Source organism: Portunus trituberculatus, chromosome 34, assembly GCF_017591435.1.
Source record: "Portunus trituberculatus isolate SZX2019 chromosome 34, ASM1759143v1, whole genome shotgun sequence".
Taxonomy (NCBI): Eukaryota; Metazoa; Arthropoda; class Malacostraca; order Decapoda; family Portunidae; genus Portunus; species Portunus trituberculatus.
Window position 1 is genome coordinate 10,417,947 of NC_059288.1, and position 18,033 is coordinate 10,435,979.

General features: G+C 38.6%; 1 protein-coding gene across 1 annotated transcript; it reads left to right on the top strand.

Moving 5' to 3' along the window:
- Positions 1–1,512: 1,512 nt before the first annotated feature.
- On the top strand, positions 1,513–12,507 carry LOC123512625 (pyrroline-5-carboxylate reductase 3-like). Its single transcript, XM_045269066.1, has 9 exons — positions 1,513–1,729; positions 3,846–3,992; positions 4,880–4,975; positions 5,155–5,306; positions 6,716–6,797; positions 7,267–7,406; positions 8,639–8,725; positions 10,032–10,156; positions 11,318–12,507. The coding sequence occupies exons 1-9, from the start codon at positions 1,528–1,530 to the stop codon at positions 11,382–11,384; spliced, it is 1,098 nt and encodes a 365-aa protein (XP_045125001.1). The 5' UTR covers positions 1,513–1,527; the 3' UTR covers positions 11,385–12,507.
- The last annotated feature ends 5,526 nt before the right edge of the window (positions 12,508–18,033 follow it).

The following is an 18,033-nucleotide window of genomic DNA, read 5'->3' on the forward strand; positions in this document are numbered from 1 at the left end:
ACCGCAGAGATGATAATCGATGTTTTCAAGAGTGTTTCTCCAGTTAATAATATAGAAATCTTGTCATTCTGTCTCTAGAAACGTAAAAACATCTTAAAAACGCTCTATTCCCTCGCCACGAATATTTTCCAAGGCCAGATAGATTATTATAGCGGTGTTTTCAAGTGTTTCCAGTTAATAATGTAGAAATCTTGTCAATCTGCCTCTAGAAACGTAAAAACATCTGTAAAACGCTCTATTCTCTCACCACGACTATTTTCCAAGGACGTAGATATGATAATTGATGTTTTCAAGAGTGTTTCTTCAGTTGATAATATAGAAATCTTGTCTTTCTGCCTTTAGAAAATTAAAAACACCTTAAAAATGTTCTTTTCTCTCACCACGACTATTTTTCAAGGCCACAGATATAATTAGCGGGGTTTTCAAGAGTGTTTCTCCAGTTAATAATGTGTAAATTTTGTCAATCGGTCTCTAGAATCATGAAAGCACCTTAAAAACTTGTGTAAAATTTAAATAAAGCCTTTTGAAATAGTGGAGGTAAAGCACAGATGTGTTTGAGAATACGAGCCAAAGTGGTAGAGCCGTTCCAAAGGCCGCTCTTCTCTGCCGACCCGCAACAGTAATCAGAGTTGCCAGGTCCGTGGTTTTCTCGCCCAATTGGGCTCTTTTTCATGGTATTGGGCGTGAAAAATATGGTTTCCGCGGTTTGGCGCTTTTTGGGCTCTTTTTACCGCAGTTGGGCTATTTTTTTTGGGCTACTTATATTTGAAAATATATAATATACTCTTGCCTTCCCGACATACCAAATCAGGGGGTAGACTCACTCGTATGATAAGGAGTGGCGCCAGGTCAGCCAGCAGAAGGGTGTGAACAAGTCTCTCCTCTCCCTAAGGGGATTACTACTAGGGCCGCATGACCTCATTAAGCCCGTAGGCCACCCATCCTGAACACCTGCATGCCACACCCATAATTTCCACATTCACCTCACAGCACACACACTGAAACACAGCCAGTTTATTCTCAGCCTCGTAGCTGCCTCAGCCTGCCTGGAGGAGATACAAGTATACTGGATACAGGCCACGTGCATACGTGTGTACGCTCAAGTGAACATGAGCAAGTGGTCGAAATACAGCAAAAGTACAGTAAAGAGTGGGAACAAGAGGATGGGCTAAAGACGTGGATAAGGAGTATACCCGGCGATGACAATCATGCAGCCTGCAAATTTTGCAAAACTGTGATCAGAGCCCATCACACTGACCTTATCAAGCATGGTCTGACAGCAAAGCATAAGAAAAATGCTGCTCCATTTTCTAACATGAGGACTCTGTTTCAATCAGGGTTATCAAGAACAAAAGTCACTAGTGATGGAAAAGTTGCTGAGCTGAAGTTAGCAGCTCACATTGCATGTCATTCCAGCATCAGGACAATCGATCACATGGGTGAGCTGGTAAAAGACATTTCTGGTAAGGATATATAGGTTTAAATAAAGTATGTCTCGTTTTCTACCTTTCTCGTTTTTAACACAACATGCATATTATTCATAAAATATTGGGCTCTTTTTGGGCTCTTTTGGAGGGTGGGGTCCGCGGGTTTTGGGCTCTTTTTGGAGTAAAAGTGCGCGGGAATACTGCCGCAGACCTGGCAACCCGGCGCAACTCAACAACACTGACCGAGAGAACACTAACACAACTTCCTGTCACTCTCTCTGGTCTACCGTGGCTCAGTGAATGTAAGTGGCATGACAGTGTTATTCTCTAAGTAGATTTGGTTCATACTGGCTTCTTATGTATTGCTCTGTGCTAATCCAGTCCAAGCCAGCTTAAGGTGTATTCAGAATAGCTTTGCTCTCTCACCAGGACTATTTTCCAAAGCCACAGGGATGATTAGCGGGGTTTTCAAGAGTGTTTCTCCAGTTAGTAATTTAGAAATCTTGTCACTCTTCCTCTAGAAACGTAGAAACACCTTTAAAGCGCTTTATTCTCTCGTCACGACTATTTTCCAAGACCACAGAGATGTTAAGCGGGGTTTTCAAGAGCGTTTCTCCAGTTAATATTGTAGAAATCTTGTCACTTTGCATCTAGAACCGTGAAAACTTGCTTAAAAACGCTTTATTCTCTTAATACAATATATTTTCCAAGGACACAGGGATGGTTAGCGGGGTTTTCAAGAGTGTTTCTCCAGTTGATCATGTAGAATTCTTGTCACTTTGCCTCTAGAACCGTAAAACAGACCTTGATAACTCATGTCAATGTAGATGAAGTCTCTTGAAATAGTGGAGGTGAGGCACAGTAGTGTTTGAGAATACAAGCCTAGGCTGTGGAGGGAAGGCTGGGTGCTAACGTAGAGGGACAAAATAAGTAAATTTAGGAAACATCAAATATCTAAGGAGAGCAACATTACTTTTGGGGAAATTCCTGAAAAAAAAAAAAAAAACTCAACAAACAAAGTTAATCCACATTTAGGTAACATCAAATGACAAAGGAGAACAACACTGCTTTTGGGGAAATTCCTGAAAAGAAATGGTCAACAAACAGAAAATAAGCAACATTAGGAAATTTCAAATGTTTAAGAACAACACTACTTTTGAGGAAATTCCCTAAATTCCATAAAAAAAAAAAAAAAGAATGATAAACGAAATTTTCACCTCTTTTATTAGCGCTACATTACCCCGCTGGTAAACTTGACCTGTCCATTCCGGTTGAGTAGTGTGTGTGGGATTGCCTTTGTGTCGGCTCCCACTGTCATTGTTAAATTCTGTTTTCTGTTGAGTCTTCTTGTTGTAGCTTGCAACATATTCTCTTCCAAGTATTGATCACATAATTCGTTTTCTGTGTCCAATTTGTTGTATGCATCCTTTTTTCTCTATCCCAGGAAGATGAGATGTTAGGGTGGGAAGATAAATTATGCTAGATTTTGACATGCATGAAGAATAGTCAAGATAAGACACCATATTTCTTTCATTCTTAAAACCAAACTTTACTTCACCTAACTGGGCCGACCCACCTTGATGACACCTGAAGGAAACTAACCTAACCTGACCTGAGGCAATCTCTTTGCTGGGTGAGCATTAACCCTTCAGTATCATGATGCATTTCCCGATTCATTCTTGTTACTATATGCCAATTTTGTTCAGCTTCAGAAACTTATGTGGGAATTAAAAATAGTGAAGACTTTAGCCTTTGATCTTCTAACCTCCATAGACCCTTCCTAATGTAAACAAAATTGTCTTAGCAAACGAAAAAGATCAAGGTACAAATGCATCTCAATATTGAAGAGGTTAAGCTTCTGCAAATTAAAACCTTCACAAGCATATGTATAGTACAGTAAGAAGGCCAACTAAGCATGTAAGTGTGGTGTGTATAGGGTATAAGGTCAAATTTTGTAAATTAACTTATTGTTGGTTACTTTAAATCTTTGTCAGTGACTCATGTCATGAATAGCTATATAAATGTTGTGGTAGTCGACTCTTTGTACTTTATATTTAGTTCTCACAGCTGGCTATTAGTGATGGTGAATGTTTACAAGAGGTCCTTCCTTTGCCAAATATGACACTTTGTTTAATTAGGTACACTCTATTAGGAATTGTGAAATTTGGTGTATTTGGTATCCCCGACCAACTAAACCAAACAAACTTAATCTAAGCTAACCTAACCCTAAAACTAACCTAGCATAACCTTACATAACTTAAACCTAATCTAACCATTTCTGGAGTGGTGTGTTGATTTTAAAAAGCATCAATATGAGTCAATAATAGTCAAGCACACAACATACAGTCATGCCATGGGCTACTGACCAGGAGCAATAGTAAACACTGACATTATTGGTGCTGATGCTTGTGTCCCCAGCCATGAAGGGTGAGATGGACACTGATTTGCCGGGTGAAGGGCGAGCGGCGAGTGTGGCGGTGGCGCAGGTGATAAAGCCGGCCAGTCTGGGGTTCATTGGGTGTGGCAACATGGCCCAGGCGATGCTGTCTGCCTTCCTTAAAAAAGGTGAGTTTTACCTAATCTAACAGTATTATCCCCTTCAGTACCATGACTCATTTTCATTCATTCTGGTTACTATTTGGTGATTCTATACAACTTCAGAAACTTATGTTGGGGATGAAAATAGTAAAGACTCTGGCCTTTAATCTTCTGACCTCCATAGACCCTTCCTAATGTATGTAAAATTGTCTTGTCACATCCAAAACTCATGGTAAAAATGTATCCCAGTTGTGAAGAGGTTAACTTTGTAGATAGCAAACGGTGAGTTTAAATTGTTGCCATGAGTCTGAAAAGATGTCATGTAAAGGTTCTTGGGGATGTCACTAAGGCCATCAGGAGGTTGTAGTGACAAGTGGAGTGTTCTATAATGAAAATTGGAAGAAATGTAGTCTTGGTTTTGTGTGTGTGTGTCTAAGTAAGAGAGAGAGAGATGATGATAGTTTAATTTCCTCCTAACTTAATCTAAGAGAGAGAGAGAGAGAGTGTTTATTTAATTTTATGTGGATAATTTTGTTTTTCTTTTATTTTTTACTTAGTTTGAATAAATAGAATTGTAGCTGTAGTAGTTTTTGTGATTAACTTTTATTATTATTACTGATTCATCACATCTTGTTGCAACAGAAAGATTTACTCTCCACATTTTATTGTAGTGAAATGATTAATTCAAGACATTTTGTTGCAGTAAAGAGGTTCATTGATTGCTTTTTATTTTATTTTATTTTTTTCTCTCTATGTAAGTAATCTGACCAAGGACAACAAAAACAACTAAACAAAAAGATGGTAGTTGTTGTTGTTGTTGTTGCTGCTGCTGCTGCTGCTGTTGTTTTTGTTGTTGTCATCATCATCATCATTGTCTTCGTGGTTGTGTTACCTCACCATGTGTCACTCTGCAGGTTTGGTTGACCCTCACCTGACCATCGCCAGTGCACCATCCGAGCGTAACCTTAGCAAGGTGCGAGTGTTGGGGGTGAGGACCACACACGACAACAGTGAGTCGCTACCTGTGCCTTGGGAAATGTATGGTATTCATTGACGATCCTGCGCGCGTGTGTGTGTGTGTGTGTTGTGGTTAGGTGCTTACTTTCTCATATAACTCAATCACATTTTTAGGATTGATAGGGCATTGGTTCATTAGTTTGACAAGTACTGATCCCTGGTGACCCGACAGATGAGGTGGCACGCAGCAGTGACCTGGTGTTCCTGTGTGTGAAACCCCACCTGCTGACCCCTGTGCTGGCTGACCTCCTGCCCCTCGAGAACAACCACAGCCCTCTCTTTATCTCGGTGGTGACGGGCGTGTCTCTGTCTGACCTGGAGGAGGTGTGTCTGTGTGCTTAAGTGCTTCTCTAGACAAGCTTTTTATGTAAGAGAGGAAAACTGGCCAAGGACAACATAAAACAAACAAAAAATAGGCCTACTTAGTTTCCAGTCTCCTTGCAGATCTGAGAGAGTTAGCCAAAAAAAGAGGGATAAATGTCTTGGAACCTCCCTCTTAAATGAAGCTGGAATCAAAAGTTCTCTATCTTATCAACTCTCCTGTGACTGGCTGTCCTTACTCTTTCTCCCAATGCTGAAGTGTTGCTACGTATTTGTATCTTGTATCACTATTTTCACACTAACTGCTCCTTTGATCTTGCCAACGACATGCCTTCTCTCCTCCCATAGCCGTACTGCACAAGACTATCTACTTTCATCCATATTCTGTCCTTCTCTCTAGCTTTCTCAATCAATCATTCATCCCTTATTCTGGTAAACTCTTGAACTCCCTGCCTGTCTCTGTATTTTTCCTTCTTCCTGTAGCCTTACTGCAGAAAACTATCTACTTTCATCCATATTCTATCTATCTCTCTAGAATTCTCAATCATTCATCCCTTATTCTGGTAAACTCTTGAACTCCCTGCCTTTCTGTATTTCCTCCTTCCTGTAACTTGAATTAAATGAAGAGTGAGATTTCAAGGGTCTCCTGAAATTCTGGATGGCGCTTTTGACCATTTGGCGAGGCAGCTTAGTGGGCCTTTTCTTCTCTCTTATCCTCAGCCAGTGCACGTCTCACATAGCAATAAGTGAATGATAAAAGGTGTGTTTGTATTGGCAAGATATTGATTGGTAAGGAATGCAAGGTGAATGTGGTAGAAGGAAGAATAACAGGCTGGAGTGTGGTGTGTGTTTTTTTTTTTTTTATTTATTTATTTATTTATTTATTTATTTATTTTACTTTTATGAAAGAGGGGAAGCCAGCAAAAGGCAACAAAAGATTAAAAAAGGTCCATTTGAATATCAGTTTCCTTAAAGATAAAAAAAAGAATTAGCCAAAAGTCTATGATAAATGTGTGTGTGTGTGTGTTTATATTGGTAGGTGATGCAAGGTGAGTGTGGCAGAGGGAAGAGTCACTGGTTAGGGTGTGGGGTGTGTTGAAGGTGTGTTTATATTGGTAGGGAATGAAGGGTGAGTGTGGTAGAGGGAAACATCACTGGGTAGGATGTGGTGAAGATGTGTTTATTATTGGTATGAGATGAAAAGAGAGTGGTAGAGGGAAGAATCACAGGCTGGAATGAGATGAAGTTTATATTAGTAGGAAATGTAGGAAGAATCACTGGCTGGGGTGTGGGGTGTGGTAAAGGTGTGTTAGTATTGGTAGGGAATGAAGAGAGAGTGTGGTGAGGGAAGAATCATTGAATAGGGTGTTTGGTGTGGTGAGCTGTTCTGATCCACCTTTTTTGGTCCACAGATGCTGAGCCGTGTGGTGGACAGCCCGCGTGTGGTGCGCTGCATGCCCAACACCCCCTCTGCTGTGGGCCAGGGCTGCTGCTGTGAGTATATGAGAACATAAGGGAAGCCACAGGAAGCCCGCCATCCATACCTTCATTGTTGCTACTGTGTTTACCTTTGTTTACCTTTGTTTAATGGGTCCTTCCTTGACAGTGTAGACAGCAGACAACAAAACCATTACGCCTCATACACTTTACCCTCTGTTTGCTTTGTTTACACTGTTTTCTTTCCTTGACACTGTATGCAAGAGGTAACCACATTCTTCTGGCATTGTTTACCCTTGTTTACTTTATTCTCCCCTGGCAGTGTATGGAGGAGATAATCAAACCACTATATATGACATTGTTTATCCTTGTCCTTATTCCTGTCTATCCCTATTTTCCCCTGGCAGTGTATGGAAGAGGCAGGCTAACTATTACCCATGTTTTCTCTGGTGTAAAGAAGAGGCAGCCAAACCACTATACCTGGCACTGTTTATCCCTGTTTACCCCTGTTCTCCTCCCCTGGCAGTATACGCAAGAGGCAGCCAGACCACAGCATCTGACACGGAGGCCACTAGTTCCCTGTTGAGTGCTGTGGGAGTGTCTGCTGAGATCCCTGAGTACCAGATGGATGCTGCGTGTGGCCTGGCTGGGTCTGGGCCGGCCTATGTGAGTGGCTGTGTTATTTTGTTATTTGTTAGCTGTTTGTGGTTTTACTGTTCTATCAAGTGGTGGTGTGTTTGTGTTGCTGGTTTGATGTTTATTTGTGTTTTGTGTGTTTTTAATGAAAGGGTTGATGAAAGACTGTCACCACTTTTTTTTTCTGCTTCTTGTCTGTGTGTGTGTGTGTGTGTGTCTTTTTCTAGTAAGTTTTGTTAATTTGCATTGGTTATTCATATGTTTTGCAGTTTATATCTGTAATAACTAATATGAAATTGCTTCTGCTTTTTTTTTTTTTTTCTTCTTCTTCTTCTTCTTCTTCTTCTTCTTCTTCTTCTTCTTCTTCTTCTTCTTCTTCTTCTTCTTCTTCTTCTTCTTCTTCTTCTTCTTCTTCTTCTTCTTCTTCTTCTTCTTCTTCTTCTTCTTCTTCTTCTTCTTCTTCTTCTTCTTCTTCTTCTTCTTCTTCTTCTTCTTCTTCTTCTTCTTCTTCTTCTTCTTCTTCTTCTTCTTCTTCATGGGACACATAAAGTTTTGCCATTGATATGAAGACTTTTTTCCAAGTTCCACAGTTAATTAATATTTTGAACACATCTCACTCTTATAAAGGCTCTCTATCATTCAAACCTTCCTTCAACACACAACCACCAATAAGAACTACTTGTGTTTCAGCTCTACAATGGGTTTTTGGGAAGTTTCACAATTAATTCATATTTTAAACACATTTCTCTGTAGTATATAAACCATCAATATCCTTCAACACACTCCCAGAAATAAAACCACTTGTGCATCAGATTAACATGGCTTTTTGGCAAGTTCAACAATTAATTCACATCTTCAACACACCTCACTCTCATAAAGCCTCTCTGTGCCATGTAAACCAATTACAGGCCACAGTACCATGAGCAGGAGGCACTGGAAAGGACCTAAATACTGCCTGCTGCTTACTCCTATCAGGTCCTTATTCCATCCCCAAACATTAACCCCTTCAGTACCATGATGCATTTCCATATTTATTCTGCTTACTATTTGGTGATTTTTACAATTTCAAAAACTCATGTGGGAATTAAAGTAGTGAGACTGTGACCATTAATCTTCTGACCTCCATAGATCCTTCCTAATGTCAATAAAAATGGTCAAATTGTACACAAATCTCAAAGTAAAAATGCATCCCAGTACTGAAGGGGTTTAAGAGTGTATCCTTCAATATACAAATAATAATAAAAACTCTACTTGTGTTTCAGATCTACATGGCCATTGAGGCGCTGGCAGACGGTGGTGTGAAGATGGGCCTCCCGCGACCACTGGCACAGACACTGGCAGCACAAACGGTGAGCCCTGCCCTGCTTGACTCTGTGTCCTTGTATTGCTTTGTGGCTATGGTCATGCTGGGTTTGCCTCATCTACTCATACCCAAAACTTGAGGTAAAAATGCATTCCAGTACTGAAGGGGTTAATTGCCAATCCCCTTGCTGGTCAAATAGTAGGGGCAAATGTCTTGAAACCTCCCTCTTAAATGAAGTCAAGTCATAGGAAAATGCAAATACAGAAACAGACAGGGAGTTTCATAGTTTACCAAAGAAAGGTATGAAGGCTTTGAGACACCAGGGTGGGAGTGTTATTCAATCATATTTCAAACTGACAGAGATACATTCTGTTTGATTAATTTTGTTTATTGAGTTGTATTGAGTTGATTACGTCCTGTTTTTAACCCCTTCAGTACCATGCCATGCTTTCATGTTCATTCTGGTTACTATGAGGCGATTTTATACAGCTTCAGAAACTTGTGTGGGGATTAAAATAGTAAAGACTCAAGCCATTAATCTTTTCACTGCCATAGACCCTTCTTAATGTAAATGAAATAGTCTAGTCAGCCAAAAGTCATGGTAAGAATGCATCTCGGTACTGAAGGGGTAAATAATTGGTTGCTATTTTGTCTTTGAATTGATGTTTGATGGTGTCTTGAACTGCCGGGGTTAAGAGTAGTCTGGTCTTGTTGAAGGTAGAAATGTTGCAGTTTGATTTACCTGTTTGTGTTTTATTGAATTGTGTTGATTTCATAATACGTATCCTGGTTTTTTTATTTATTTATTTTATTTTATTATTATTATTGTTATATATTTTTTTTATTTATTTATTTATTTTTTTTTTTTTTACTAGGTCATCCTATATCACCATTATTTTTCTTTGAACTTATAGATGTGTACTGTTTATATCTCAAAATACTCTCCATTGATATGTGACTCTACTTAAAAGCCCATTTCATCACATCCCTGTCTCCTCTTGCCAAATCTCCTGTCTTCTCTTACCATTGAATTCCCTCCTGTCTTCTCTTGCACTGAATTCCCTCTCCTGTCTTCTCTTGCACTGAATTCCCTCTCATATCTATGCACAAAAAGGAAAGTGTTAGAAAGTATTAGAACCAGGGAATATCAGGAGGATGTGGGGGAATATGAAGACCTGTGATGTTTTTCTTTTTATTATTTATCTATCTATTTTACATTAGAGGGAAAATCTGGCCAAGGGCAACAAAAAATAAACTAAAAATGCTCACTTAGATGCCAGTTCCCAAGGAGGTGATGGAGAGTTAGCCAGAAGTATGGGATAAATTAATGTGTTGGTGTGTGTGGTGTGCAGGTGAAGGGAGCGGCCACCATGGTGCTGGAGACAGGCAAACACCCCGGCCAGCTGAAGGACGAGGTGTGTTCCCCAGGTGGCACCACCATTGCTGCCGTCCATGCCCTAGAGAAGAATGCTTTTAGGTGAGTCTTTTGTGTAGTTTCCATTTCTCCAGCAGTAGTTGTCACATATTCTCTTCTTATTCTCAACTCATTTATTCCATCCTCTTTTTTTCCTTGCCTTATTAAGTTTGTCATCTGCTTAGTTTTGATTCCTCCAAGTTTGTCATTTGTTTAGTCTCCATTTCTCCAGCAGTAGTAGTCATACATTCTCTTCTTATTCTCAGCTCCTCTGTTCCATCATTCTCAACATTTATTTTTATCTCCTCCTTTCAAAGTTTGTCATCTTTTGTTTAACTTCTTTTTTCCAGCATTAGCAGTCACACTTTTTCTTCCTCTTATTCTCAACTCTTCTATTCCAGCGTTCTCAACATTCTCTCATTTTTATCCCTTTTTTTTTAGTTTGTCATCTATTTAGCTTTTTTTCCTCCAGTAGTAGTAGTCAAACATTCTCTTCCTCTCATTCTCATCTCCTTTATTCCATCATTCTCAGCATTCTCTCATGTTTAACCTTTCATTTCTCAGTTTTTCCTCTTTTTAGCTTCCTTTTCCAGCATTAGCAGTCACATTTTTATCTTCCTCTCATTCCCAACTCCTGTTTTTTCTTCTGTATTATCTCATGCATCTCTCCTTTTTATCCTCTTTTGTTCTATTTAGCTTGGCATTCCTCCACCTCTCATTCCTCAGCCTCTGCTCTTCCTCACATTGCCTTGTCATTCTCTCACTTCTCTCCTTCTCATCATCTTCTGTTCTACCCTCAACACTCATATGTTTCCAAATTTGAGCCTTGAAACAAATGATATATGAAAAGTCAAATTGATGAGATTGATTATGAGTGATACTTTGATTTTAATCTCTTCAGTACCAGGACATGTTTTCATATTTATTCTGGTTACTGTTAGATCTTGCACAGCTTCAGAAACATATATGGGGATTAAAATAGGGAAGCTTAATGTAAATAAAATTGTCTAGTTATACCCAAAACTCAAGGTAAAAATGCATTCCAGTACTGAAGTGGTTATGTTTATTAGTACATCACTTTCCTGACCCCCCTACAGTAGTGTGTATAGTGATGTAACACTCTCTCTCTCTCTCTCTCTCTCTCTCTCTCTCTCTCTCTCTCTCTCTCTCTCTCTCTCTCTCTCTCTCTCTCTCTCTCTCTCTCTCTCTCTCTCTCTCTCACAGGAATTGCCTTATGTCAGCTGTGGAGGCATCAACACAAAGATCTAAGGAGCTTGGGACCAAGAAGTAATGGAGCTGCCTTGTTGTACTGACTCACTGCAGCTCCTCCTCCTCCTCCTCTCCCATGACACCACTAGCCTTACACTGACCTTTGTTACAATTTATCTTTTATTTTCTCTTCTTATTTTACTCTGGTCTGGATTTTATGTTTATTGAGGGATTTGTTCTAGGCATATGTGTTAGATGAGAGTGTGTGTGTGTGTGTGTGAGGGAAAATAATTTGGTTCATATTGTAACTATAGAAGCTGTTTGACCTTCATACTCACCCAAGTGTCTCCCAGCTAACACAAACACATAATCACAGAAAGCATCAGTTAATATAATTATGAATGACTGATAACATTTTGTGTGTGTGTGTGTGTGTGTGTGTGTGTGTGTGTGTGTACAAGGCAAGATATTCCACACCAATGCTTGGCTATGTTTTGGTAGATAGAGGCAGCTTGTTTGTGGTTATCCCTGGTTCCATGCTTCTAAGTTCTCAGGTTAGCGAGGCTGTCAACAGGCAAGCAGTAGAGTGGTGAAGTTACATCTTACTATGACTTGTAGTGGTGGCTGACAGCTGATAACTGATAACTGCTACATGAGAAAAGCAGATTTGTGTCTTCGTGGCATCCCAACTTGCCACTAAAGAAACAAAAGCATTCCCTATTCTACTCACTTCTATCTCTATTTTATTTAATTTGATAACTAATAGTGTGTACTAAATTAACCTTCATTGCCATTTCATTTATCTTTACAATTGACATACAAGTCACAGCACAGACTGGTAATGCTTTGGTGTTAGGGGCATTACAGGTGCTAATTTTCTCATGAACATTGGCAGTGATGTTACCTACGTTACAGTCATTATTTTATGTTTAAATTTGCTGGATTAAGTATTTTTTTATTTAATTTTGCTGGATTTTTTTTTTATTTATTTATTTTTTTTTTATTTAACATTGCTTTAGGATTTTTCTTTATTTAACTTTGCTGGATTAATATTTTTGTTCATCTAACTTTGCTGGATTTCCTGTGTACTTTTTTTTTTTTTTGGCCATACTTTGGGAAATTGTGTGTGTGTGTGTGTATTCACCTAGTTGTATTCACCTAGTTGTAATTTTTACAGGGCCTGGATATTATACTCGTGTGGCCCCGTCTCCATATCTACACACATCCAACTTTCCTTTAAAACTATGCACACTCCTCGCTGACACCACCTCCTCACTCAAACTATTCCACACCTCCACACATCTCTGTGGGAAACTATATTTCTTCACATCTTTCAAGCATACTCCCTTGGCTATCTTTTTACTATGCGATCTCGTAGTTCTATTTAAATTTTCCTCTCTCAACATCATTTGCTCATTATCCACTTCATCCAAACCGTTCAACAGTTTATAAACCTGTATTAAATCTCCTCTTTCTCTTCTTTGTTCCAAGGTAAGCAAATTCATTTCTTTTAATCTCTCCTCATAGGTCATTTCTGCCAATTCCGGAACCATTTTTGTTGCCATTCTCTGCAATCTCTCCAACTTCCTTATATGCTTCTTTTTATAAGGGGACCAAACCACCCCAGCATATTCCAATCTTGGTCTAATTACCGTACTAATTAATTTCTTCATCATATCTTTATCCATATAATGAAAGGCTAATCCAATATTTCTAATCAAATTATATATTTCTCCAAACATCTTGTCAATATGAGCCTCAAACTGCCCATGGTCTTGTATTATCACTCCCAAATCCTTTTCCTTTTCCACCTTTTTCAACACTACTCCTTCACCCATCTTATATGACCCTCTTGGCCATCTTCCACTCTTCCCCATCTCCATTACATGACTTTTGCTCAGATTAAATTCCATCTCCCACCTCTTGCTCCACTCCCAAATCTATCCAGATCTGCCTGTAAAATTTCACAATCTTCTTCACTCTTCTCACACCTACACAATTTTGCATCATCCGCAAACAAATTAATATAACTGTTTACTCCCTCTGGCATATCATTACTATAGACAAGGAAAAGTATTGGTGCCAGCACTGAACCTTGTGGGACTCCACTCTCCACCACCAACCAGTCTGACTTTGCATCCCTTATTACCGTTCTCATCTCCCTCCATCTCAAGTAGTTTTCCATCCACTTTAACACTTTTCCTTCAGTCCTCCATAAATCTCTAATTTCCATAGCAGTCTCATGTGAGGTACCTTGTCAAAAGCTTTTTTAAATCCAAATATACACAGTCCATCCATCCTCTCTCTCTTGTATTTTGTCAACCACTCTTGAATAAAAGCTCAGTAGATTTGTTACACATGACCTCCCTTTCCTAAAGCCAAATTGATGATCCGATAATAACTTATGATCCTCCAGGAACCGTATCCAATATTTCTTTATCACCCTCTCACAAATCTTACCGACCACACTTGTTAAAGACACAGGTCTATAGTTAAGAGGCTCTTCCTTACTGCCTCCCTTATAAATGGGCACCACTTCAGCTCTTTTCCACTCTACGGTACTTCCCTGTTTCTAATGAGCACCTTATAATATCATATAATGGATCTATCAATTCTTCTCTACATTCCTTCAATAATTTTCCTGAAACTTCATCTGGTCCCATCGCTTTATCATCTTTAAGTTCCTCCAACATTTTATATAACTCCTTTTAGGTATCTTAATGTCATCCATGTGCACATTTCCTTGTACATTCTGAGGCTTTACAAACATTGTTTCTTTAGTAAATACTTGTTGAAACCTATTATTTAGCAATTCTGCAATATTCTTAGGGTCATCTACTATCCCTTGCTCTCCTTTTAATCTTTCAATGGACTCTCTCTTTTAAGTTTACCATTTATGAACCTGTAAAACAATTTTGGATGTTCCTTACTCTTGTCTACAATATCTTTTCAAATTTTCTTTCTTCCTCCTCCTTACCCTCACATACTCATTTCTCGCCACTCTATAATTCTCCTTATTTAGTATATTCCTGCTCTTTTCCATCTTTTCCAAGCCACATCTCTCTTTTCTTTAGCCTTAACACAAGTTGCATTAAACCAATCCTTTCTTCCTTCCTCTCTCGGTTTATACTTTGGTACAAATTTCATAACTCCTTCTTTATAATATTTCATAAAAATCTCATATTTTTTTTGCACTTCTCTGATTTGCAACATCTCCCAATCTAATGTTCTAAAATGATTTTTCAAATTTTCTGTGTCCATCTTTCTATAATTCAATCTACCACTCCTGTATGTCTCATCTCTCCTTCACTGTGTTATTGCCGTCTGCATTTCCATAACCACATGATCACTCTTTCCCAATGGACATTTATATTGTATATCCCCACATAGGTACACTTGTTGTGTTAACACCAAATCTAGTCTTGCCGGTTCATCATCTCCTCTATATCTAATACTTTCTTTCACCCTCTGTTCCATTATATTTTCCATCATTAGATTTAGATTAAGGAATCTCTCCCCATGCTTCCTCTCCAACACCACTTACTAGATTTTCCCAATCCATTTCTTTACAATTAAAATCTCCTATAACTCTCCAAAAAAACTTTTCCTTTTCCTCTTCAGATCGTTCATCATTTTTCCTTCTCGCTTCTTCCAATAATTCATTATATCTTCTCTCTTCCTCATTTCTATCTTTTTTCCTCATTTCTATTTTTTCACAAACACCTCTTTACAACCTTCTACCTCTCTTAATTTTGATGTTCTATATAAAATGTCCTCCGCAGTTTGTTGTGACTTCAGTACTACTTTAATCGGTCTCCGTACTCCCTCCTCATACGGACCCAGTCTATGGATCTCTTCCACTTCTTGTAGGTCTTTTTTTTTCATCATCATTTAGATTTTTGAACAGATCTCTTACCGTTTTCAATTCTTTAATTCTCTTAGGCTTATATGTTATATTTTGTTCTTTCATCCCAAATATTAACACACTCTTCTTCTTTTCTGCTATTTCTCTTATCAATGTTTCCTTGTTCTTCATAACATTAACCAATTCCTTAGTCCTTTCTTTTTTGTCTTCATTCAACTGATCTTTAATTATTTCTTGTAATCCAACCATCTCAGCTTCCCTCGACTCAGTCCATTGTGTTTTCTTCAGTTCCCACTCTTTTAAACTTCTTGCTTTGCTCACTGATCATTTCCTTAAAGTCATCTTTCTCCTTTACAACTTTCTCCATTTTCTCCTCCAACCGTCTCTTGTATTTTTCAACCTCCTCTCTCAAGTGTGCATTCTCGTCCACCAATCGTTTTTCATTTTCCTCCAATCTCCTGACTCTTTCCTTCAAAACCTTGTGGAATTTTCTATCTTGCTCATCCTCACTCCTTAAAATTTTTAACTCCTTCACCAACTCAAATTTCTTCTCTAACATTACCAATCATTGCATTGTTGCCCCTGTTGAAGATGGACTCATATTTTGAATGGCTACTTTTGGTTTTGCTCCTGGGCCTCATCGCCATATTTTGAATTTGGTAACTTATTTCTTACAGGTCTATCCATTTTCACTCTTCCTGGGAGCGTGTGGGTGTGTGGTGGGGTGCGCTGGTGCCCAGGCCTGGGAGTTTGTGGGTGTGTGGTGGGTTGCGTTGGCGGCTGTTTGTGGGCTGGCCTTTGTTTGTTTCCAAGTTATTAATCCTGCGCTGTCGTTTGCAGTGCGTAGGTTTCAGCACCTCTGTTCACTCTTATGTACACGCCACCAGGCTACGTTCACTCTGTACACTCGTTCGCTCGCTCTGGTTGTCCTTTTGGACTGGTGACGGTTTTCACTACAAGTGTGTGTGTGTGTGAGAGAGAGAGAGAGAGAGACATATTGCAGCTTAAGGACTCCCAAAATGTTAGTGATAAAGTTTGTGTCATGTAGGAATAATCGTTGGTTTCTGTGTGTTGGAGATCGTGTCACATACTCAAGAAGCCAACTGGAGATGGTTCAAAGTTATCATTTATTATTTTGTGTAATTGTCATGGGGAATTCATACTTTACTGTCACTCCTTGTGAATGCAGTGGCCCTTTCTGTACATATTTTATGAAGTACACTTATTTTTTTGCCAATCTGCATTTTTTTTTCCATACATGTTTTATTTTGTTGATTTTTCAGTAGATATTTAAAATGCCTTTCTGTGGCTTTTGCTTAGAAGTTTTATAAGAAGATATTTATTTCTTTTTCTTTTTTTATATTATTTTTTTTCAATGAGTTTTTTTCTATATTTTTTTCTAATTATTATTATTGTATTATTATTAGTTATTTTTTTTAGATGTATATTCACAATTGGCTTTTTGTCTTTGAGTGTTTGTTTTTGAAGTGAGGAACATAGTGGTGGTTGGTGGTCACTGCTGCTGGTGTGTTGGTCATTCTCTTGCTGCTGTTGACCCTGGTTACTATAAGGCTACTATTCACAACCTTAGCAACACCATGGCAACTTCTCCCTTGGTTCATGTTCACTTCTTGCCTCTGTCACCTCTTCATCTTTGCTCTTTCAGGTTTCTGTGTGAGGGAAGTTGTTTTTCTTTAGTATTCAAACATTTCTTTCTCAGGTTGTTCTTTATTACTTTTGTTTATCAAGTCTTAAGTCCACACACTACTACACTTATCTTCTCCCTATCTTTTCCTTAGTTGTAATGTATGTTTATTTAATTTCATAACTTTAGGAACATTTTATTTCTTTTAATGGCCTTTTAAGTATTCAAACATTTCTTTCTCAGGTTTTTCCATATTTCTTTCGTATATCAAATCTTAAGTCCACAAATTAATATACTTATCTTCCTATATTTTCTTCAGTCTTATGTTTATTGTAACTTTAGGACATTGTTTCTTTTAATGCCGTGACCACACATGGTTCACTCAGGGAAGTGCTAATAGTAATGGTAATGGTGGTGGTATATCATGAAAATTAGTCCACGTTGGTCATTGATTCATTATAGTTGTGGTACGTGGTGATTGGTGAGACGCGAGTGTGCAAATGTGGTAAGAGAAAGTGTAGCCATTGAGAGCTAGTTATGTCATTGGTCAGTGTTTAGATCCATTATATGTGTGTTAATAATAGCTAACGCATGACTGATAGTGTTCTCGCTGGAGTGTTCAGATAGTAGCAACCAGCAAGCACGTGACTAGGGCAATGACAGATAGCATCCAAATAAGCTCAACTGAAAAGACACTGCTTGAATCGAAGGTGATATCAGATTGTTTAAATATGATCATTTTACAACGCAAGTGTTTTCTCTTTAATGGATAAAATGTATGAGCGAGGCAAGTGTTGGGATGGTGCGGTGCTTGGCAGCGGCGCGCGGCAGCGATGTAATCACTATAGTCTGGTCCGTCTTGTGATGAAAGAATTGTCGACGTCAGCAAAAACTTATCTATTATGTAAGAGGCCGGTAATGCAAGTAAAGATGTATATACTTGTGGTATTTTTCAATTAAGCCTTTGTGATGAAGTCTCTAACATGAAAATAAGTAAGTATTAGGAGAAAACTAAGAAAAATGTATATCAATGCATTAACAAAAGCGCGAGTGTTTTTACTTTACCTAGTTAGTGGGGACTTATCACTATTGTAAGCAATGATATCACTTCTTCGTTTCCACATAGTGTATACTGTTCATTTATTTGAAGGAACACTTTATCTTGGTTTGCATTGATTGAGCTCTTCATCGCGATATACAGGAATACTTATTGTTATTTTA